The 25,877-nt window shown below is 34.2% G+C and overlaps 1 protein-coding gene across 3 annotated transcripts in view; it reads right to left on the reverse strand.

Annotated features, from left to right (window-relative positions):
• DENND1B (DENN domain containing 1B) overlaps positions 1 to 25,877 on the reverse strand; it is a 165,178-nt gene that overhangs the window by 36,227 nt on the left and 103,074 nt on the right. For all 3 annotated transcript variants that reach the window (XM_069862529.1, XM_069862528.1, XM_069862530.1), the window contains 5 exons: positions 25,554 to 25,654; positions 20,606 to 20,651; positions 19,013 to 19,114; positions 10,926 to 11,051; positions 1,553 to 1,654 (listed from right to left, as the gene is read on the reverse strand). In XM_069862529.1, coding sequence (XP_069718630.1) covers positions 1,553 to 1,654; positions 10,926 to 11,051; positions 19,013 to 19,114; positions 20,606 to 20,651; positions 25,554 to 25,654 — 477 coding nt within the window. The remainder of the gene's footprint in view (positions 1 to 1,552; positions 1,655 to 10,925; positions 11,052 to 19,012; positions 19,115 to 20,605; positions 20,652 to 25,553; positions 25,655 to 25,877) is intronic.

The following is a 25,877-nucleotide window of genomic DNA, read 5'->3' on the forward strand; positions in this document are numbered from 1 at the left end:
AGCTGAAAAAGTAGGAGTAACCTTAACAACAGAAGCTAGAGGAATGAAAAAAACCCACTGCTATTATTATACCACAAGCATTGTCAAAATTGTTACTATTTCCTAACCCTCTAAAATATATTATTTCCTTTAGTTGAAATAAAATTTAAACAAGCAATAAACAAACTGTAAACTGATTCTGTTTAATTGAACACATATTAAAATGCAACGGGCAAGTAAAGAGCCATGCTGACATGCACATTAATTTCAGTGGAGTTAAATCTTTCTCTTACAGCCAAAGATCTTTCTTTAGTAGTAGTACTGTGACAACAATTTAGAAACATTGCTTGTAGGCAGCTTTCTACTAAGAAAGCTTCATGCTAGCTTATCACACCAAGATAAACAAAATATAAACAACACTGTTTACTGTTACTTCTTTCCACATCTATCATACATGTTGGATACTTCAAAAGGTTTCATACTTCTTCTTTCTTATTTTATGTTTTTACTCACACGTTGTTAATGCATAAAATCAAACACAGTAAAACTAAAGGAGCCAGGATCAGCATGTCCTTAATTTTTATACAATTAGGACAACCATATACTCACAGGACTTCTAAGAACTGTCATCCTTGCATAAATCTTTACTTTAGACACTAGCCTCTGATTACCACCAAATGTTTTTTTAAAATTATAAGATTCTACATGTAATGAATTTCCCTTATCTATCACGGTAGTATATCTTCAAAGAAGTCCACCAGATTATTTAAACATGAACTCCCATGCCTCAATCATTCCAGATATTTGCAGGCAAATATGTACTTCTATTAGTCTTCCAATTTCATTCAGATTTTCCTTGATTTTCCTAAAAATATAGTAATAACTTTTTTAACATCCTTTTGATGCACTGAGGTCATGTGATTAAAAGGGAGAAAAAAAAAGAGTTACAGAATAAAATCAAAGAAGAAAATTCATTTCAAATACTGAAATAAAACTATTACTGAGCTGTGCCAGATATTCAACAATTTGTTCCCTATTAGCTCAGAATCTGCATTAACAGATCAGTTAGAATATTCTTCAGGCCACCCTATGGCTTGGCTTTGTAACATTCCCTATATGCATAGTTCAAAAAGCCTAGGGATGAAAACCGCAATTACTGTATGAATCCTGTTTTTAAATAAAACGCTTCTGAAGTTCAATTTCAAGAAGCACTATGCTGTTTAGGTTCTTAGGTCATGAGCCGAGAGAGTGAAAAAATTAAGTTCAACCAACAAACGAGAGGATCCATGATCCTTCTTGTTCAGATGAGATTCTGACTGGCTCGGAAGAGACAGTGCACTAACTCTGCACTCTAGGGTGGTTATTTGTTGAGCTTTCCCCCAGCCACCACTCTTCTCAACCATAACTGAATATTTAAAAATACAACAAAACTGGGATAACTGTCTGTATACAAAGTACTTGTAATTATATTTTAACCCAGAGTTTCATAAGCTGACAAAGGAAAATATATTTAAATATAAGAGAAATATATATTAATTTAAGAGAATATCATTAAACATTTACCCTCTCATACCTGTTTAAACAGTTGAAGATTAACAGCAGTTTCCAGGAACTGCTTGGTAGTACTGGAACGATGTTTCACAAAACTGTTCTCACAGAAGGTTATAGGCTCCCCCTAAAAAATTTAAACAGAGGAAGTTAGATGGTAATGAGGGTATAAAAATATGTCGATTTATTTTAAAGTCTCCATTACATGTTTATCTATTAATAGTCAATACATACAAATATTGCTTTTAAAGCAATCTTCATAAACATGCATCCAATTAAACAGATGTAGATAACAACAACAGAAGACCCAATTCTTCATACAATATTTAAATAGTTCTCAAAATACACGTTGCAGTTGAACTTCTGGTTTATGAAATCAGTCTACAAAATACACATGGCAAGCAAAAAGTAAAGTGCTTTACATTTCGTTCATGTTACCTTTATAGCACTCTTCGTTAAAAATTTCAAGGAAGCTGCTCAAATTTAAGGAGGAGCAAGTCCACTGCTTCTAATAATTCAACATGCACTACTGCTCAGGATTACTCCGATTCCCTGGCACACTAAACCAGCAATACTAGTAAACCAAAACTCTGATTTAATCCAGAAACAGCTATGTGCACCAAATTTCTTATATATTTATTCTACCAATACATGAGACTATTGATAAATACACTGTCTATTTAACAGGAAATTATTGACATATATATATATTATTTTTACAGTAAAAAAAAAGCTAAAAAAATTTGGAATATTGTTACAGAGAAAGACAGATCTTCAGTGTGCACAGATCACTGGACATTTCTGGTAAGCATTCACTCCAATTCTGTTATTTTTGTCAATACTTTACAGTAAATACTGTTTAGCATAACTGGATAAATAGTAGGTAGAGTACAAAGTTTGTGTAATGATCAAGGTACATAAACTGGTTTCATCCCAAAGCCAAGAGGCCTCTCACCCAGGTTTACAAAACCAAAATAATTACCAGGCTAGAAACAATGACCAAAGGTCTCAAAGACAGAAAATGTGCAATCCAACAATATGCCACACCTAAATCTACCATAATATTTTACTAACCAAAAGCTACATATAAAGTGTGCAGTCCCACAACAGAATAAAAGACACCTCTGCCATTCAAAAGAAAAAAAGATTAAAGACAGCTACTATACTGATCTTCATAATAACTCCAACTGTTGGCCACTTTCAAGAGAAATTTATTCATGCCCATGAATACCACAGCTTTCTTCTCTTAACCCTGTTTAACTTTAGCCACACATGCTCCCTCACATATTTTTCTACCATCCTGGCTGACTGTGCAGTTATGTGCTTCCAGAATATCACAAAGCTTTTTCTGCATGTGACCTGGGTGAGTTTGGCAGAGTAGCTCTAACCTATTTTCAACTTCTCTTTACACCTTGCACCTTGTTTTTAAATATTTCAAGTATCATCCAAGGATGTGTTGTAGTAAAAAGGCTGTGATGTAATTTTAAAACCTTATTCTTAAACCACTGAAATCTTAGCACTCTTTAAGCCTCTCTTTTAAGAGGTCCAATCCTACTCAGCAAAGAACTTAAGTTCATGTTTAAGTTGTTTTTAAGTTTTACATCCTTACTTCTTAATGGAACCTCTGACTTTAGAAACGAAATTTCACTGGAAGAGATAGAAGATCTAAATATACCAAACATAATCCTTCTTTCACAGGGTAGCTGGAATGCTGCAATATTGCAAACCCAGCTCAGTACAATACATAGCACTGTGTCGATCAAGTCTCCAGCAGAAGCATCCATGCTACTTCACCTACTACTTATCCCAAGATAAATGGTGAATCCTGTACACATGCAGGACATGCTGGATCTGCCAAATATCTTTAAATGTTTGTTGTACTTTAAATAGCACTGTCTTCCTGACCCACTTTGCATTAGCTGTTCTAGAGCTACTAAAGACTCTTGTCTTATGAAGATGACCCCAAGCTACTTAGCAAATTCAAAGTGCATCAAAACAAATGGAATAGTCTCCAGTGAGACATGGTGGTACAAGACATAGAGTTCCTGAGGGCAGACTCCCTTCTCAGTTCTGTCATTCTTCCAAAAATTTCAAGGCAGCAAATTATAAAAACTCCTTATTTATATAGTTGTTGTTACACAAATAAATGATTTCTGGAAACACAGAGGTTTTGCAGCAGTGCAGAAGTGACTAAGTGATGGCTCATAACATACTATGAAACATTAAATTTAGGACCAAAGAGAGAAAATACTAATTTCAAAATATACTATTTAGAACAATAAGAACTAAAGTACGGCTCCACTGCCACTGTCTTAGTTGTCTTGGGAAAGCTGAAAGAGAAAAAGGAGGGGTTATCTCCCAGCAGAAAACAGAAAGGCTTGCTCTCCCTTTCACATCAGCCTGGAAAGAGAGAACAGTCAGATAATTGTACTTGATGGCACTTCTCCCACCCATGCCACGTAACAGAGTGCTGCTAAATGGTAGTTCAACGCATATTTTTAGTGCATGGCTGTAATATTTTCCTGAATATTCTCCCTTGCTTGCTGGATGCTTTAGATACTTGGTAAGCACTCATGCATCAGTGTATCTGTTCCCTTATCAGTACAGTTAAGAGACAGAATAACCGAAGCTATCCCTAAGCAGAAAATTTATTTAGATCTATACAGAATTCACATTGAGAAGTCATCTATGTTATTTGAACCTACTGATAGCTACATTGCATTAAAATTTTAAGTAAGTTTACAGCTTCTACCTGTTCAGCATATGAGAATGAGAAAATCTGTTGAAACCTGTAGAAATTCAAACTGAAATTTTCTCAGGGTTACCTGCTGTAACTTTACTGAAATTGCATTCAATAATAAAATTAACTCTTAGCTCTTTAAGTTGTTCAATGCTCTGAATAAAAGATTTGTTTTCCAAATAAAACTTTTACAAAACTTCAAGATTATTACTGTAAGCACAAAGTCTTTTGAAGTGCTATATAAAAAATAAATTACTGAATCAATACAAGCAAACCCCGCTCTAGAAGTTTTAGTGTATAAAGCTTACAACATTCTCATTTCTGCAAATACATCCGGTTACCTTTTGAAACTGAAATTTAGAGGACTGCATCAGTGATATTTAGCTACTAGACCATCAAATGGCTCCTGTCATATTGATCTACAATGTACTTTCAAAACAAGTTCGATCAAAACCCAGCGGGGACTCTATACTGAAAAGTAGACAGCTAATACTCAGACCAAACAATCTATGCCCAAACAAGATATCTGTCCTTTTAACAACAGTTGCTATAGAATTTTCTTCCCCTTTCATATCTTGCCACACACAGCAGGAATTTCTTACTCGAAGCTACATTCGCATTTTAAGCAAGCTATTTATGCAGACCTCAATGGAACATGAAAACAGCGAGCTAAAAGAGCGTGATCGTTTTAAAAGGAAAAATACTCTAGATTAGAAGGTATGTTTGCACCTTCTAAATCCTGTGATATTTAACTTAAACAAGAAGTAAAAACAGTTTAATTCTTCATTTTAGAAAACATTCATACCACTTTAGCATGAGATGACTCATAACAACTAATTCTACTACTGCTATAAATACCATTTCATAAGCTCTTGCTTATTACATGAAGATTACAAAGTAGGTAGGTACGATCATAGTTTCTCCAGTTTTGCACAATTTATTAAAAAAAATACTAATAACCAAAACCAAAATTGCACTTTTAAAATATCTCTGTTTAAAATTAAAGAAGTACAAAACTGAAATTTCATCTGCTTCTGTGACATTCAGAGATTAAAGCCAGGGGATAGCCTAGTACAACCCATGATTCTACTCAGGAAGGTATCATTTAAATATTATACAAATTTCTGCAAAACTTACAATCTATCCCCAAAAAAGATTCAGATGTGCTAATATTTTTTATGGTCACGATTACACGTTACAACTGCTGTTATAGCAATATCTATATTCAATAAAGGACTACTGTGATTCCATTGACAAATTAGATAAAATAGTTTTCAACATGTAGAACAAAATTCTGATGGAAGTCTGATGGAATAAATAGTCATAACAGAGATAAGACAGAGTGGCTCTGGATTTAAGCACAAACAATTTTCTGGCATTTCATTACTCTTTCTCTGCTTCTGTACTCTGCTGTACTTTTTATGTCTAATTCTTCAGAAAAGGTAAACAAGTCAATGCTCATTTCAAGAGATACCTATCTTCAATAGGTTCCACTTTGAAACTCAATTATAAGCAATTATTATTTATGCATTCTCAAGTAATCAAGTTGCATTCTTAATCTTAAAATATATTTTCTCCCACAATATAATACATAACTGTATTATTTTGATATATTGCATATTGAATACAGTACCTGCATCTGTTGAGAGCTGATATCACTAGTTAAAACTGTGTCACTACTTAAAATTGTGTCACTATTGGCCCAAAGCACTCCTGACAGCACTCAATTAAAGTGAGGTCTGACAGGCTGTGAAGTCTTCGAGCTGAAACTTATCTCAGCGCCCCTGGCATGCTGATGAGTCCATGAGCTCCTACTGCTGAGCATTCCAAAGTAAACCATTGGCCTTTGCTTTTCATTTCTTAATTTCTGATGAGTGCTGTTACAACCACCAGAACTTAAAACCAAGCTAACCTGGGTTTCTTTCTTTTGTTTTAACCTCAAGAGCTCTGAGGACTTTTTCACCAAAAGACGTTATTTGTTTCAACAATTTCATCTTTTGCTAGGTAAAGAAAAGCCAGTTTTCAAAGGTAGAAAATAAGTTACTGTTGCTTATACTCCCTCATATTTTAACTACATGGCATAAAGTAAGAGGAGTTCTTTATCTGAAAGACATTTGAAAAGTATTTGTCTTGCCTTGACAAAATATCTTTTAAAAAAAATTAAAAGACCAAACCTGTATTTCTCCTGATGCTTGCTGCTTAGGAGCAAACTACTCTGCTGCTTTGTTTATTTTCCTGATGTTAAAATTGATCTCTACCATAGTGAATACTTACTTTTCTGTTCCTTCCTCATTTTCTTATGTGCCTCTCCCTCTCTAAGCACAGATTGGGAAAATTGCCTGTATAAGAATTCTTTACATCATGTAGTGTTTTGTTAACTGAGCATACTGTATAAAATGAATGGAAAAATGTACTAGTCTTTGCTTCCATCTGCAAGGCTAGGACAAGCATATCTGTAAGGCCCATTTTCCCTAGCCATCACAGAACTGTTAAAATGTTTGACTGGTATGGCTCACGTCTGATATAACGAAGGATGCCTAAAAATTACCCATAAAGAATGTGTAAAGTAAAATAGCTAGGGAAAAACGACAACATTACACATATATCAAGTGATACAACTGGCACAATTGTAATCTTTGTATCTCACTCCCAGCTATGCATGCAATTCTCAAACATGGAACATGCAATATTATTCCATTATAAATTCCCAAATGCTGGACTTCCTAAATAAAACAGGAGAATCAAGAGGTCCAAGGTCATGCTGCAACCGCCCAAAGTAAACATAACTTGGATTTCTATGTGCCTTTACGTGATATAAGAACGACTCATTGCACAATGCTGAACGCTGCAATGCCTCAACAGGGTTAGACTCTTGTGGTCAAAACCATTTGTGGTCACTGATGTTGCAGATCACACAATGGCTCATGCTGCAGCTGCTACCTGTGTGAGTACAATCGTGGACCAACCACTTGCCCTTCTATATTCCAGGGCTCCTTAGAGCAAAACAGTTTGAGTGGCCTCATTACCATTGCTGGAGGTCCCCACCAAGTCCATACACATTTCCCTGTCAAGAGTACCTCACCCAACATCTCAAAATGGATTGCAGTCCTCTACATGAGTCAGACCATATACAAAATCATTATAATTCACCACTCTATTGATGATATTTTGTTCTGGATTATTTTTTTGACATTAAGGAAATGACAGTGAAGCCATTTTTTTCCAATCATCCATACCCGTTATGGATCAACTGGATTCCTTCTGGATTAAACTAAAGCAGAAAATGAGCTCCAGCTAGTCATGGGTATTCAGTATTCAACACCAGACTAAAATAAAAACCACAATAAAGCTTTAAAAGCACACTGAGGTCCTCAGCACCAACTGTACTGTTTTGCTGTACAGATCCACTCTTAATATGCAATATTTGCTAATGTAAAGTGAAGCATATTGCAAAAATACATTTGGCAGTTATATCAATCATACCAATTTCTTTACTCAGTATAGTGATTAAATCAGAAAAAAGTATTTCCACTTTTCTCTGAAGCTTTTACTGAATTATATTTTTATTACCATTTATTGCACAAAAAATATGATCACCTTTATCTACTACATGTCATATTTCCTGTCTGTATTAAAGTAGTCAAATTTTCCATATGGTCTTTTGGAGTCCCATGAACTCCTTTCAAGACCCCTGAAGCTTCCCATTTTCCCTTTCACCAATCATTTTTTTTCAATAATTGCTAGACGTTTGTTCAAGACATATTGCTATACTGAGGAGAATCTGTCCTATGCTGAAAACAAACAGTTGCACAGAATGAGTGTTCAGTGTGATTAACAGCGTTTGGAGAGAAGAGAAGTGTTGGATGAGTACAGACACTATTAAAGCTGTTCTTTACTCAAAGTGAATATTAATGACAGTTGTTTCATGTTTCAAGTTAAAATCATGCAGAACATTGCTGCAAGGAAAATAGCTCACGTAAGCATAGTTTTCAACTTTCAAGCAACCGATAACTATCCAAATACATTATTTTATATTTCATCAGGATGTTTATGATCCTAGAAACAGTACCCCAAAACCTCTCAGTTACTGATTCTCAAAATATAAAAGCTTATTCATAGCAAAAGTATTTCAAATCTGTATAGAAAATACTCTCATTCAAGTATACCTCCTACTAGTTTTCTACATGAATACTACTTGAGCTCCTGAAAGAATGTAAGTAAAGTCCATAGCCATGGGTTAGATTTCCTTACTAGACCTAGTACCACAGACTCCAAACCAGAGCGGAGTATTTTCTTTGTAATAAAAATTCACAGGTTTTGAGACTTCTGACAAATGGTCCTAATAGAGTCAAATGGGATGTTTTTAACTGCTCAATTCACAATGCATTAAACTGTGTTCAAAAGGCACATGTAAAATGAGCCAAATAATCACGGGACAATTCCTGTTATTTTATGCTAATCCAGAGGAAATTCAGCTTGTAATAACCTTTTCTATCACAACAAAAGTTCCATAAAATACTAAAGGAGTTAAAACCATGTGAACTCAGCTCAAAATGACAGTTACATTTTTTAAAAAAATAGAATGCTTTGTCTTTGGACAAGTTGATGCCAATCCAAGATACGCTGGTATTTGCCAGCAGATTTCTGCCTGCTAAGATATTCTGAAATAATGTATCTTTAAAAAAAAATTCAGGCTACAACTGTTTCATAAATATCTTCTTTTCTATGCAATCTGTGGAGCCAAAGTAAACCTGCATAAGAAAATAATGCAGAAAGACTGCAAAGGCCACTTTGACAAACGTGTGCCAGTTGAAATGGTACATCATGCATTACTTCAAATACAGTGCAAACAGATATAGAATCATAGAATCATAGAATCATAGAATAACCAGGTTGGAAGAGACCCATCGGATCATCGAGTCCAACCATTCCTATCAAAAAAATATATATAAAGAAAAGCAGGCAGATTCAGTATAATGAAAATGCTTCAAGAAGAAGCCTTCCTGCTTGACCCCTCATTTAAGTCCTTGCAGGTTTTTCCTTTGTCAACAGATAAACTGAAATAAAATGAAAAACAATTAAAAGGAGAACTCATTTCAACCAAGAAGCTAACCTGAATGCTAAAGAACGTGCACATTCAGTTCAACAGACTTACCAAAACAAAGGATTGACTGCAGCCTATTTCTGGTCAGAACAGAAGCGTATACTGAATTAAGAACCTTTTTGACTTAACAGCTCTTACTGCAAGCTTCCATGAGCTGACACAGACCAGTGCCCTCACCTTTAGACTAAGGGACAAATCAGATAACCTCTCCTGAAGCAATGCCAGGTAATGCCACTATGGAATAAACAACAACAATCTGTTCTGTTGAAATAATTTCTTTAACAAAACTAGTACAGTGTTGAACTCCAGTGATTTTGGAAACAGGTACAGTCATTTCAATATAGTACATAAACTGGCCTTCCACTATGCTAAACACAAATAGTTAAACTAAACCCTTAAACATTACTTCATTTCTGCATGGGTTACTTTTCATTTCAGTAACAATGGCTGTCATTTGCACAGACAGATAATGAATAAAATGCTCATGACAAAAAAAGACTACCTGTAAGAGAACCACTTGTGTAAATGGAAGACCATGACATACTGTATTTTAACTTTTCCTCAAGGAAAAGGCCTCATCTGGAATTAAGTATCCTATGCCTTTCTGTTAAGGCATACCACCTAGTTCCTTACCCAGCAACAGAATACACCACCCTCTTCATCCCCAGAACATCCACCCATGCACCCACACATTCACCAGTTTTATAAACTTGATGCCTCAAGCAAGGAACATTTTCTTCTACCAACTCTTAGTATTTAACTGAATCCATCAGACCTCCAAACATCATATCCTTGGATCTGATCAACCAATGTCATCTCAATGCATTTTATCAAACAGAACTACTATCAACAGTTTTCAAATATCATAGGAAAAGAATTTGGACTGACAGATGAAATGAATCTCTAAGTTATTTTTGATAAATTATTTTATATTAAATAGGTTCAATACGTGTCACCCTCATAAACCAGAAAGGATTAAAGCTCATAACACATCAACCTACTGAGTACCAGCAAAACATCAGAAAAACAAATCATGAAGTTCTGATGAGATGAAATGGGCTTTCCATTCTCCTCACTTCTCAGTGGAATCAAGATAAATGTATAAAAGAAGAGATGCGTGTTTGACTGATATATGAGATCTAGCTTCTGCTGGGAAATAAAAAGCTTCTGGCCTCAAAGTGCAGCAAAGTCTCTAGACTGGTAGAGTGAAAAATTATGGAGTCTTAAAAGGACAGCCTCTTCAGTTCTTCACCACATTAAACCAGGTGAACTGTGGCAAGTTGTTTCATTAATACAATCTAATTTTATACTTATTAAAAAAGCGATAAAAATAAGAAAATAGCTGACTTGGGATGAGTATTTTTAAGTACAACTCACCATTCAGGAGGTGGCAGCATCTTCTACATTGCCAATGTATCCTTAGCATAGAGTAAGTTTTAAAACAGTTTCTTTGAAATGTTTCAGACTGGGATAAAATATTTCATGTTTCCCTTGCAAAGAATGAGACTATGCCTTATAAATTAAAGGAAATAAGAAGTAAAGAAGAAGTCTTACTGGTTTGTATCTTAGTGCATCTCTGTAGGATCCAAACAGTGCTGCTTGTGCCCGAAGAAAGGCCTTGGCCACTCCATCACCCGTAGCTGTAGACTGCTTTTTCAGTTTATTTTTCAAGGCCGAGACCTGCATGACAGAGTGGAACAGTTAAATTAACACCTCAGAAATTGGTACAGCGAGGTATGAACCCAATCAGCAGGCAAACCATGGTGTCTACAGGTCAGCCAAAAATTCATCCACCTCCTTGATAGCTTATCTTTTTAACTGCAAAGAGCACCTGCTGGTCTGTTAATTGAAATGAAAGCAGGGGATGAAGGTAGAGTGCTAATGCAAATTGGTTTATGCTCTCTTTTTTCCCAAGGCCTCTTGACATAAATAACCTTAATTATTTTACAGCAAAATGCACGCGAGCTACTTTTCTGCAGATTTTCTTTCTCAATCATAACACGTGAGTACTTGTTTTGAATGAAGACTTCTGGATATTTTTTAATTTTGCTATGAAGGCTTATTTTTAAGGACTCTTAGCAGGCACTTACTATTTGGTTCTATAGATTTTTTTAAAGTCAAATTACTATGTTACATTATTTCTGATGCATCACGGCAGTAGCTGCTACTACTGTCAAACACTTGAGAAAAGTTTATGTAAATTCAGTGCTACGTTGCCTTTAGAATTGTCCTCAAAGATAAAACACATGAAAGGGAAAAAAATAAGAATAACACTTAGGAGGCACCTGCGGGTAAAAAAAATAATAAACCAACCAACCAAGAAAGAACAACCAAAAAAACCCACCCTCACATTCTATTAGTGCTTGACTTTTTTTTTACAAAAGTCTGTCTTTTTTACTTAGCAAATGACAATCATTGATGATATAGAATTATTAAAAAGAAAATAAGAGAAATTTTAATTTACTTGGAGATAATTTGGAGAAAAATTACATAATTCTGGAATTATTACAGCATCTTTTAAAGACCTTTGGAATTATACCCAGCTTATACTCTCCTAATTTTCATCATGAGGGACATCTGGACAAGTAAGTAAACTCCAATTACATTGAATATATGTTTCTCCATCCCTCTCTATTGCAATATACCCAAAAAAGCAATATTTAAGTCACTAAATACAATACAAAGTAACATACATAGTTAAACACTTTAAGCAGAACATTATAAACACAAACTATCACCAAAACAGCTTTCATTCTTTTGGAAATTATGCAAGTATGAGTATCTTTTTGTTTCTTTATGCAAGCAGCCCTGTCTGCTCTTGTAGATGATGACTGTAATTGAAGTGTCAACCTAATTAACAACTAAATTTTGAATAATGCTAATGAGAGCTGAACATGGCATCAGAGAAAAGACCAGCTCTACAGGTGATAAACCTTCACAGTAGTGACATTTTCCAGTGTAAAGTCATAGTAACTGTGATCTGATCAAAGAGACAGACCCCCATTGGGTCCAATTATAGCTATAGTTTTGAAAAAAAATTATTGAGTTATGATGTTCATAATCTATGCAGAAAGGCCTTTACACTATAGGTCTTTTCCCCATAGCTGTGATCTTTTCAATTTATATCCAAGCTCCATAGATCTAGATAAAAGTTTAGAGCCTGATTCGTTTAGCCCATGGAAAGCATACACTAAGGCTCATTTATGTTTTTTTCTTACACCTCGAAAGAAAAATTCTGAGTGCAATTCTGAGTGCAAAAACCAGTTAAGCAGTTCAAGGTTGAAAAAATAAACGCATGTCTTCGTTTGGGTTTGGTTTTTGTTGTTTTATTTTGTTCTGTACTGTAAGATTATTTAAAAGTTATTAAAAATGAGGTTTATGTAATTCTGGGGAAATAAATTTATATATCCTCTATATAAAGAAAATTTGACCGTCAATGTTAGCTCAGTTTCACTAAAACAAAAGCAGGTCAAAAATAGAATTGCCAACCTTAAAATGTTGTCCCTGGCACGAAGGATGAAGCATCTTCTAAATATAAGGGAGGGGAAAAGTAGAAAATTCTCTACATTCTTTTAAATCTACATTCTTCTAAATCATACCTTGTGAGTTGGAGGACCTTATGGCAGACTATAAGACAGGGTAAGAGAAGAAAGAGGAGTAAAGATGATTATAGGGCAGAATAATTATAGGACAAAGTGGGGGCTGTGAAAGAAAATGATATTTTCTGATTTTCTCAATTCTGGCAGGCTCTATGTACCCTAACAGAAAAGAATAAACACGATGCTTTAGACAAAAATGCATTGAAAAGAACAACAGAAAGTAAGAAATCTCCTGCTTCACTGCAGTATTGTTACGTTATTAGCTCAACAATATTAAGAATATCCCAGTGGGCTAGCAGTTTGGAGGCAGGTTCTTCAGCACAAGAAAGTGTAAGTCAGATGTACAATTTTGTGCTGGCATTCTGGAGGGAGGTCAAGCCTCAGAAAGTCTATGCTGCAGTTCAAAGAAAGTTCCTCCACCTTCTGCTTCTCTCAGGAGGCACACTAAAAGGCAGGAAGAGCTCTTTTAGATTATTCTACTAGGAGCACAGCGCTCTTAAGAAAAAGCCTGCAGAGATCACGTGAACCACATGCCCTTATTTCCCAATCATCATAACTGGAATCTTGGCTTAAAGCGCTCTTGAAGCGTGCCCTGAGACCTGCCGAGGTTTCCTTCAAGCTGAGGTCAGCAAACGTGCATGCAAAGGGAGAGTGCTTTCTCAGGGCTTATTCCACCACCAAGTGATGGTAAATCCAAGTTGAACATTTGAGTAGGTTGCCAGCAAATTCTCCCAGTTCCCCAGTTTAATCAAAGACAGAATGATAATAGTAGCTATTACAGTCAGTACAGTAGGTATAGATTAGAGAGTGGGTGCTTTTAACTACTTGGAAGGACTTGTTGCACAGCAGGATTGCAATTGCTTAGATCCATGAACCTAAAACCAAGTAGGTGTGAGACCTCTTTGAGTGACATTATTAATAACACTTAAAAATGTCAAAGAAATTACATAGTTCTGGCACCAAGCCAATAAAATAGCAAGCAGCATCTTTATCAAAATCTTTTCTTATATGCGCTTTAATCCACCTAATCTATCTATGATTAAGAATGCCAAATGCTTTCTCTTTTCTTATGCAGGCCTTATGCAGAAATAGCCTTTTACAAAGCTAAAAATAATGAAAAAAAAAAATCCAAACAAACAAGCCACTGGGGTTAGAATGCTGTTAAAATGTATTTCTGGAAGACACTAGCGATCCATGTCAAAAACTGTATTACGAATTTACACTACAAGCAAACTTTTCATCTTCTCCTAGCATTGCCGTCTCACAGGATGCTGACTTCCTTGGACTGCTGAACATGACTAGTGAAGAGCAATCAGAGCTTCCAAAAGGTTTATATCACTAGGACAATTTTTCAGAGGTTTTGAAAGTCATGAGATTGACACGTGATTTTGCTTTCATATGTGATTAATGGTATCTAAAATGTAGAAATGTATTGCATTGGTCATTAAAATAAAAAGTATCATTTTTTTTAAATAGTCACCCAATGTCCTTTCTAAGATTTCTAAAACGCAACTATCTGATCAGAAACAAAGCGAGACTAATATCTATTCAATATCCATGTGAGCAGAAGAACTGCACATAAAGTTAAAAAAATAAATTAATAAAATCATGTACCTATTAACCAAAGCCTCCAGTCTAGCAAAAACTTAAGTACAAGTGTAAATTTAAGAACGTACAGAAGTATTCCAAATGTTTGTTGCCTAAGAAATGTAGAACCATGCAATGGGGCTCCCAGTAACTACCAGATCTCTGAAAAAAACAGATATCCAGGTATTTCTCTGGTATCACTGACAGTTGTTATGCTTTAAACTATTTTTTGGTGTTCCCCATCAGATCACATCACTATAATGGTCTTAAGCCCACTCTCAACAGTGAGAAAATGAAAGAAGATGGCAGAGAAGAGAAATAAACAAAATGTAGTCTTATATAATTTAAATCAATATTGTTGATGAAAGAGCTTAGATATATTTGCTTTTAAGTACACACATAGGATTTAGGCAATCCAGCATTTAGCCCTCCAGCATTTAATCACAGCTACCAATTTAGATGAAAACAACGCCTTAAATGCAAATATTTTCAAAACTAGATGAAGTTTTCAATCTCATGTACTAGCTTACAAAACTATACCAAAGTTCAACAGTCTCAACATTAAGAATTTTATCAAAAAACTATTTATTCAAAATAAATAGTTATCTCCTATCACTGCAAACAATGCTGACTGCTCTGAGTTTCTAAAATATATTACAATGGGTTTGGCTCTTCTCTTGACAGAAAATAAGAGACAACTACTATATTCAATTTTTGCAATGTATCTTTTTACTTGCATTGTTATACTTTGACCATAACTTCTATAATAATAATAATAATATAAATAAATAATATAAATATAATAATAATAATTATTATTGTATTTTCAGAAATAATTTGCATTCCCAGTAATTGTTTTATGAAGCAAGCTTTAATTTTCTACATGAATTTAAGTCTACATCTCCAATGCTATTTTTATAACAATCATGTTCACATGCCAAACTTACAGTGTTAAAATCCTGTCACTTTAGGAATCTCAAAACTAAAACTCTGAAACCCATTTAGATTCTCTATTGCATCATAATGTACAAGCACCATGTGCAACAAAGGCTAGACTTCTTTCAACAGCTCTGCAGATTTGACCATTAACAACATTTAACAACTACAGAAGATGCAAAACGCCTGCTGTTTCCTTATACAAGTTCTGCTTATTCTATGGAGAAGTCAGTAAGACGTGGTTGCTAAATTCGGTATGCTCAATTCTACAAGCTTTTTTCAAGTGTCTGAATTTGAGCAAAGCAGCAGTCTTTTTGTCAGAATTAGCTGCAAGCAAGTATTGCAGTATTGGCCCAAAGTTTATAAATTTGTGTCTACAGCCCCCGCTAATTTATTTATGTCACAAATGTTGTTTTTCCAATGTCTTACGTTATTAAAGTGTGATCTAAGTATTATTGTATAAGGAAATTTACACCCACAGAAGTAGCTACTTATTCTCTTTTTTTTAATTAAAAAATAATAAACAAATTCACAATGAAATGATGAAATTTAAAAACAAGTGTTCTTGTCAGAAGAGAGGAAAAAGAGGGATTTTCCCCCCTCTAAGAATACAAAGGATTCCTGAAAGTCTTGCACTGATTTATTTTTCCAATTTTAAATACGTTAGGAGTAGCGGAACTGCTACTGGCATGGTAGTATTTCTAACAGTCAATAAATCTAAAATATTATGTGTGAATATTGGAATGAAGCCATTAAGAAGATTACAGCATGCAACGCAGCAGAGGGTCCACATGAAAAAAGGACTGGTAATTCAGGACAACTGTGACCACTGACCTTTGCACAGTAAAGACCACTGGTCTGTCTGACAGAATAATAGAGTTCACATGCACAGAAAGTCATCTAGCCTGTAACTATAATTTAAATGCTTAGGTGAATGATTTAAAAATGCCTTTAAATCTCAGTTAATTTATTATACGGTTTATTAGACAAAGCAATATAATAATTTTTTTCAATCTTAAATTTATCATGAAAAAAATCACAATCAAAGCATTTTATAGTCATATTACTTATACATGGGTTAACTATTAAGTACCTACGCTGTGAAGACATAATCAGGCTTACTGATCAAGAAAATAATCACTCAATTTCCTTTAGACATGAGAAAAAGGTTTAGAAAACTCTTTGAAAATACTGCATTTCTTTCATTAGTCTGTTCACCAACCTGGAATCAATTTTTGAAAGGGACAGTAAGACTAGAGCTTCTTTTATATTTTAAGTTCTTCATCCTATTTTAACACCCTACAGAGGTACTCATATATTTTCATCACAAGTTTTACTACCTTCATATATGTTTATGAGGTTTATTTATATAGGTTAAAATGCTTCATATATTTAACTATCTTTGACATTTCTTTAATGTTTTAAGTCTTAGCTTACCATTTTGACTCTACACTCCTATGTTGTACACTTTTTAACCAAGATGTTAGCACTTGCACTACCCTTCATGAATGCAAAAGAAGGACAAGCATTTTGTCATTTTATGAGCCAAACACAGACATTGTCTGTGCCTTTTGTTTCCAGGTTGTCCAACTGTAATTGTATATCTTTTCCATTAAACTGCTTTAATGAAAGTGTTTTACAGATTGAAGCAGAGAAAGATATGAGAATATCCAAATTAAAACCTTGATTACTAAACCTTCAAATTCTGCAAGTACATTTTGTATAAAATTCAGTTGTTCTGTTTTGTTCTGTATTAGATACGGAATGAAATAAATTTTTAAGTGTACTGCACAGTCTGTACACTTGGATAACCTTCATTAACATTAACAATGGTAACATGCATATATCCTAGGGAGAATATACTTCTAAAAGTATCAAGATTTGTATTCCTATTTTCTTCATGCTACCCTATTCATTTAGAGATCATTTTGATATGCATCTGTAAAATAAATGAAAAGTCACTCTCATTGCACAAATATCCATTTTTGTTGTTCAAAGGTCCTCCAGCTACAACCCCAGTATCTTATGGAAGATGATGACCAATTCTCTCTTCTACATCCACCTACTATCTGACAAGAAGTATGAACCTCCATGACATTATACCCTCAACCTCACTCACTGAATGCAAGGTCAGTTAAAATATTGACATGCCAGAAAATTACTTATTTTTTACTTAACATGTTACATTCTTGAAAGAGAGTACAGTTAAATTATTGTGCATACATGTATGCTTGTGCATGTAAACTTTATCATCATACAGTAATGTAAAATCACATAATATCAGAGTAATTTCATACAGTCTCTTAAATTTCTGAACTTTAGTTGATACTGAGTCAAAAGACTGACCACATGATCTATAAAATCATTAAAACCAAAAGGAACTGACATTAATAGAATCATCAAGGGTTTGACTTCCATTGTACCAAATACAAATTACCAATGAAAGCAAAAGACACGGTATGTCACTACAGCACCTTACTTTGATTTAGGTGTTTTTATGATTTAAATCTTCAGAAAATGTAATTTTCTGATTTCATATTTTGATATAAAATTCTTTGTCTTGACAAACACTTGTGGTAGTTTGAGCATCTATAACTATTCAAAACAGTGATTTCACAATTATATTCTTTTAGACCTCTATTGGGAAAAACAAAGTAAGTGAAATTTGTGACTATTTAAAATTATATACAGAATATGTTTCCCTATAAGCAATATTAAAAAAAAGTGGGCAGGGGGGCACCCTCTGCAAGATCAAAGTCCAGAAAGAACTGGCACTCAATTTATCATCCTTTACAGACAAAAGACAGTTTTCGTCATTTCAAAAGGATCAGATGTCTTTAATGACAAACCAGGTTTGCAGTTTAATTTACAAATAGAATTCTAAGTAAGCAGTCTTTGCTCTGCCAAAGCAAATGACAAACAGTACAGGTTTTCATTCACGCAGCCCTCAGCAGGGTAGAAGAGATTAAAATAAAACTGAAATAATTTAGAGAAAACAAATAAATGTTTCAGAAAGTTGAAGAAGATCAAAGCCTGAATTTTCTGACCCCAACTGTACAAGCATTTCTTATTATATTGACCACTGCCATCAGATCATTAATTAAAAGGAAAGCGCTGGCAGGTGGCAGGGAAGCAGAAGCCGATAATTGGCCCCCTTCTTCTTTTTGCCTTCAAAAACTCTCTCATTCTTTTGCAAGACATGCCACTAGGCAGACAGAAATGCCTACTTTGTAATATAATGATTAAGATGAGATGAAGAGACTCTTGCGTTTAAAGCAGCAATGCCTAATGAATGCAGCTAGCTTTGTAATTATGATCCTACTTTTGCAATAAGGAATATGATGTTCCATTCAACATCTCCTCAACTGTCACAAAGGTAAAAAACTCAAATACAGGGGTCTGTGCTTCGTGCTTTTCACCCCCTTATTCCTTTTATAGTGGTTAGTAAAACCCGGCAAAAATAACTATTAATAATTCAAGCAGCTATGTAAGAAAGAATGAAATATCTGTAAGACTCACCACTTCGCCAGGTAGGTTGTTCAGGTCATTAAAAGGGGTTTCCAGAGAGTTTGTGTCAACATTTAGCAAAACCACATCCTCCAGTGATTTATTTTTCACTCTCTGTTAAGAGGAGGAAAAAATAGTGGAAAAGCATTTTACTGTGGCATCCTCCTGACGTACATTTTATTATAATGTGCTAGATTACAAATGATGATTTTACAAAGGACAGTAATGGCAAAGGCACTTTGCGATTTAGGTGTAGGATTTGTGAATTAGATGCAGGATTCAGAGGATCTTTCAAATATACTTCCTCTTCATCAAACAGTAAAGTCACATTAATAATCTCTGAAATACAAGCATATTTAAGACATGAATTCTTGAAACCAAGATTTACACAAAATGCAGTTTAATATATCGGAACAATACATTTCTTACAGCTATGTTTCATTCTCCCATATTTGTTAAAATCAGCTAGGATGTTCACGATATAATCAGAAGAAAACTAGAGAAAACTAAGTAATTATTTGCAGATTTACGTACATCCCAGGCATATGATGTCTACCAGTACTACAGAAGAATGAATGAAACAATCTTTCATCAATGGACTTGACTGGTAGCTAAGAATTAAAACATTTATTCCCTTCTGAAAAAAAAAAAGATAGAACTCTTCTACACAGTCCTACAATAACACATAATAGTGAAGTACAAGAAACAATTCCAGAAGGAACTGAGTGACTTCTTTTTCAGAGCAAGCCATTCTTGTTAAATTATTTTCCAAAGATCCTAAAAAAGAGATTGCCATCAATGTATGCAGGTCATGTGAGAGAAAAGAAGGCTACGCCTAGATTTAAGAAGTGTACATGATAGAAAGCTCTTTTTTAGAAACACAGAAGTGCTGGTGGCTTCGACCAGGGTGAACTCACCTCACCAGCTTAGCAAATATGAACTGATCCTGAGAAACTGCTTTAGCAATAGTGCAAATCAAATAAAAGTTCCCAAATCAATTATCAACTCTGCATGAGATTAGACTACAAACATAGGCTTAATGGTGTCACCAAATGGTTATAGAAAGAGGTAAAGCTATTTATGACCCAGCTATGACTTACTACTCAGGTAAGTTCTGTTTGTTTTGTTCTGTGTTCAAACCTGAAAAGGCTTTGCCAATGTTTTTGGCAAAACATACTCATTTCTAAACTAATAGGTACGAACGTTACAGGATGAAAGTTAAGATTCAGACTTTCAGAGGGACAAGAATGCAAATTATGATGCAAAAAGCATGCAAAAAATGATGCTGAAATCTGATTGATAGGGATGCCAAACTCAATTTTAACTGCTCACATTACGGTGAAAATCTGTGGCTGAGCCATTAAATAAAGGCAGGTAAAAAGTGATCATTGAGCTATTAAATAGACACAGAGATAAATCATGATGTAAGCTTACACCAAAAGTAAGATTTCAAAGAGGGATATTTTTTACTTTGTAAAGCACCTGAAGCTTAAATTTTCTAATTCTCTATGCTAAAAACCGAATTCTTTCTGAAGCATTTCCATTAGCATTTATGGCACGCACCCCTCATGCTTTCCAGTACACAGAAGAGTATAGTAAACTCACCTCTATTAAGCTTAAGTGGACACCAATCAGATAAGGCATCGGTGCACTGAAGGAAAAAGTGGACAAGATCACGTTTTAAGTACCAACTACTACAACATTCAGGGAACAAAAAAAATAGTTAAAATCTTGGCACACACAGTCTCCAGTTAACATTCACTTGCTCAAGCCTGTATTAAATGAACACAGTTGATACTAGAATTTTTACTAGACAAGAGAAGTTTTATTTCATTTTTCTTTACTCTGCAGTAAAGATGACCACAAAATAAAGGACACTGTCCCTAACTATGAAAGTAGGAGTGAGAAGCTTGCTAACCAGCTTGTCATACCTTGCCATAACCAATCATACTGTATGGCAGAGCTAACCTAGCAGATGTTCCACAGCGGTCTGTCTCTAGAACTGTTTCAAACAGTTGGTTTTAAAATATCATTCTGGAGAATATGGTACCGATGAACACACTGCAATGCAAACATAATTAATATCAGTTTTGGTTCTGAATGTGCTTCTGAAATCCTTCCTCAGTGGGTGTTTGGAAGCTGTATAATATCCTATTTAACTCAAGATGCTAAACTTCTCATTTCCAATTGAAGTAAGACAAGGAACTATATTCTCAAAACAAAACAAATATCAACACAAAGCCTTTGGAATGAAACCTCCTGCAGTATGCAAGCAAGAACCTGAATTAGTCAGGCTAATTTATCATGGTTTCCTATAATCTCCTATTTCTTCCTCTACTGACCGTGTTCTGGCAACATCTGACCAAGAATATACTCAGTATACATACTCACTAAAGGAAAAAAACATTCAATCATCATCACACTTCTGGGTACTCCAAGATTACTAAAAATATTTCCTCCAGAGAAGCAAACAATAGATAGAAGGACTTAAGCAATTCAGTGAGAAATTAAATACTAAGGGATCAAAGAGAAAGAAAACTTACTAAAAACAATCTCTGAAAAAAAAATGGAAAAAAGCAGAACAAAATATGGAAGCCAAATGGATCCTGAGGTTCATCTCATCACAAATAACATGAACTGCAACAACTACAGTAAAAACAAGTACTATATCATGTATGCATTTTATGCACACTTTTGTTTTCTTGCTCATCAGCACTGCTCTAGCAACTTCACCAGGCCTGACTTATAATAGCTGATGATTTGCTCCATTAATAAATCTGTCATTAAAAAGTGCAGCATGCCACTCTTTTCTATAGAACAAAGCAACAGCTGTATCATTTCAGTTTTGGGAAGTTAACAGAATAATCACAAGGATAATTTTTAAAAAATTCTTGAAAAAACATGACATAAAAATTGCAGGTATGGAAACTCAATCTGATCATTTTCAGCAAAGAATGAATTTATTACTGCTGGACTCTGAAGCCTTAGCAGCAGAGGTTTGTAATATGTGCACGAAATTTCTTACTATGATACTACTGAGAGCTGCTATATAGTTTTTCTTGTGTTTATGCACTTTATTCCAAAAAACATTATTAATCTACAGCATCATTGCCAAAAATAATTACTATGCTATGCAAAACATGCAAGTTAATTGGAAAATAATTGTCCCATTCTCACAAAAACAGGCATGCATGTATCCCAATTCAGAAGAGACCAAATCTCATAAACAGACATGTTGCAAATGTAACTTGTGTTTTCTAATTGCATTATATTCCTAACAGAGCATCACTAGAACAGATGCTTTATCATCCACAGGCAAAACTGTCACACATTCTTACATGAGTGACTTAGTTTGCCAAGAAATTACACAGAAATTAGATAAAATCAGCTTTTTCCTTTACAAAAATGAATTTTATTCAAATATAATTAGTATATCAATGCTCAAAATTAATTCTTGTAAAAGCTTTCTTGAAAGCCAGCCACCTACTATGCTGAGCGCAACAACAGCTTTTTGCTTACTTAAACGTAGCAGATAAATCAATTCTTAAAAAATATGCAGAACTCATTTTTTTAGTTTTCTTCCTCAGAGATAAAAGAAAAATTATTTTCACCTGTTATCTTTTAGAAAGAGACATCTACTACCGCTTCTTTTTTGGATGGTTGCTCCAGTTCTCACACTGGAGTTCTTGTAACAGAATCTAATAAGCTACGAGGAGGGAACTATCTTGGAGTAAGTAAATAAACAGTATGTTCACACACGGGAGCTTGCAAGTACTCATAAACCGGCCGATCCTGACAACATTACAGTCCACACTGATGGTAAGCACTGGTGAGTTTGGATTACTTTAAGAACATCTGTTACATTTTGTCTAAAACCAACCTGTATATCAGGTTGCCTGACATAACCTAGGATGCTTTTTGGTTAAAAAGGCAAGTGGAAGAATTCAATTAGTTTTTTAATGTAAATCTATTTTACTCAAAAATACTTTTTTTTTTTTTCATGCTCACCAAACGTACCAGCTAGGCAATTTATGTAATTTATCAAATCTAATCCCCACAGAATTTTATTATTTATCTTTATAAAGTTTTGAAGATATGTAGTCCAATTAGTTTTTTAAAAAATGTGGATTTCCCTCAAAATATGTTGGATGATTAACATACAAAAAAAGTTGCAGGATCAGGTCCTATGTTTAAACTAGTAGATTTAAATACATTTTATCTTTGCTTAAAAATGGCCTTACTCCCTTGGAATGCACAAAATTATCAAACTGATAATCCTCTACTTCTTTTATTTGAATACTTTTTCAGAACAACACTAAGAGTTCATGGGAGACATCCCAAGGAAGTCCAAGTGAAGCAATGACAATGCAGTTTTTAGGTATGAAGATGCATGTTAAGCCAAAAGGAAAAAAACGCACTTTTATAAAAAGAACTTTGCTCTATCGAAATGACAGAAAAATGAAAATACAAAAAATAATCAGAAAATTATTTCATTAATTTTTAATTGTCATGGTCCTTGGGACTGCACATTTGGTCTGGCCAAGAATTAGCTCTGATCCTACGAATTTCTCAGGGTTTTCTAACTCAATACATACCTATGAGGAAAACATTTTTATTCACTGCTAATATGCAAAAAACCTATGGGGAAAGCTAAGTATTTTATGGTTTTATATTACACTATTCAACCTGTCTCACAAAAGATCCATTCGAACAAGACATGATCAGACAAAGAAATGTAAATGCAAAAAAATCTCAGTTAAAAAGATCTGAATTAGAGTTACTGTGGTAAATTCATCATTTGTGTACCTCCTTTCATGAAATTTATGTTTCCATTTGAACATGTCTAAAAAGGGGAAACTTTCTTCCCCCCTGCTCTATTGTATTACTGTGAAAAAGAAAAAGGGATATAAATGAGTTTTACAAGTTTAAGAAACTCCATGCTTCTTTTTAATGAGTAGAAAAAAATCTCAGGTCATGCCATGATGACCTAGAATCTCAACTATTATCATCATCACAAGAAGCTGTGTACAGCATCTAACATTATTATTTCTGGAAACATTATCTGTGCTTAGGAGGGGAAATAAAAAAAATCTTGTAGTATTCAGGACGCACTCTGCAGGATACAGCTTGAATAAAGGTGTTGATCTACTATCTGAGGAGAGCATTTATGGATGATACCAAAGAAATTACAAAGCTTCTGGCGGTAAGCTCAAGTAATACAAAAACTAAACAAATATATCCATGCTTAACCCCTATCTTGGCACATTTTATCAAAGCTGGAAGGAAAAACAATTAGGACAGAATTTTTTCAAAAGAAAACTATCATTAAAGATTAAAGCCTTATCTATAGTTGAAAGTAAAGGGAGGAGTGGAAGAAGAATATTTGATTTCTTTTTAAAAACAATAAATAATCTAGGTATGAAGTATAGGAGTTGCCACGAAAAAAAGACATACCATGGGCAAATATTGTAAAATTGAGGAAAAACTATCCAAGAGACTTAAGGAAACAGAATGAAAATTTCTTTGAAAACAAGAGGTTCAATAGACTGAGTGGAGTTCAATGGAACATCAATATTCATAGGTTCCAGGAAAAAAAAAACCAAAAAAAAAAAAACAAAGCCCAGCAAACATATAAGAACAATTTATTTCTCTGAAGAAAAACATTAATAACAGAAACAAGACTTATGTTGGCAAGCACCTGACTTGAACTCAAATTTTATATATAGTAATAATTCCTGATGTCTAAAACTAGCTTTAAATGGTTCATTTTTCCACCACAGTCTCCAGGGATGGATACTCCTGTTTTAGGTGACTGAATGGAAAGTCTCATTCGCTACCTCTGGCACTACTATGAATCAAAATCTTGAAACAGAGGCATGTGGAAACATCATCACTTGAAGGATGAGAAGTGACTCAAAAAGTGATTCTTTCTTGTTTAACTTTAAAACTTGCCAAAACCACAAAGTCTGTCATGCAAAGAGAAACACGTCAGGAGAAGCAGAATTCTTATAATGAAAATTCTGGAAGTACCAAAAAGAGATTTTAAGTGCCTTTGGGAAGGTGTTGGATACAATCCTGAACCTGCTGAGTACAAAATACAAATATTAAGTCATTGTATAGACCTAAGGGAAATGCTTATGCCTACTAACATTTGATCCCAGAAAAACTAATCAGTTTTTTTCTGAATAATTCTATCACTGTCATTTATCACAAGTTAAAATAAATGTGAAATAAAAGAAACATATAACACAGTTCCATTTAAATTACTGAATGCATTCTCTAAACATAAAACAGGAACGGTTACTATAAACATGATTCTAAATGCTGCATTGATAGTAATCAGCACTGTAATAAAAGGCATCAATTCAAATGCCATGTAAAGGCATGCTGAAACAACTCTATTCAGCTCATCATTTAAGTATTGGCTTAAGTGGTTTCATAAATTGGAACCTGCATAGTTAATCACATAAGTAGTTAGTGTTTTCATCAGTTACTTAGAATTACAAGACAGGTAAGAATCTCAGAAATGAGGATAACAGGTTAGCTATCTTACCAGCAGTAGTCCAGAAGATGTGGAGGAAGCACTGGGATGTAAATGTGCTGCCAATACATTGGATATAACAATGCAGCTGACGCATGAACACAAGCAGTTAACTAAAAGTAAAAATACACACACAGAATTGGCAACAAAAAAATATGAATAAAATGAAAATACAAAATCTTAAATTAACTTTTAGACATGCAAGAATTTAACCTCACCAAACCACCTTCTATAAAATCTTTTAAAAACTTAAACACATCTTTGAAGGACTCTGATATACGTATACAATCACAACATTTGCAAGAAGTCAGGCTAACAAGTCAATTAAAAGTTAGC

This window comes from Phaenicophaeus curvirostris, chromosome 8 (assembly GCF_032191515.1).
Source record: "Phaenicophaeus curvirostris isolate KB17595 chromosome 8, BPBGC_Pcur_1.0, whole genome shotgun sequence".
Taxonomy (NCBI): domain Eukaryota; kingdom Metazoa; phylum Chordata; class Aves; order Cuculiformes; family Cuculidae; genus Phaenicophaeus; species Phaenicophaeus curvirostris.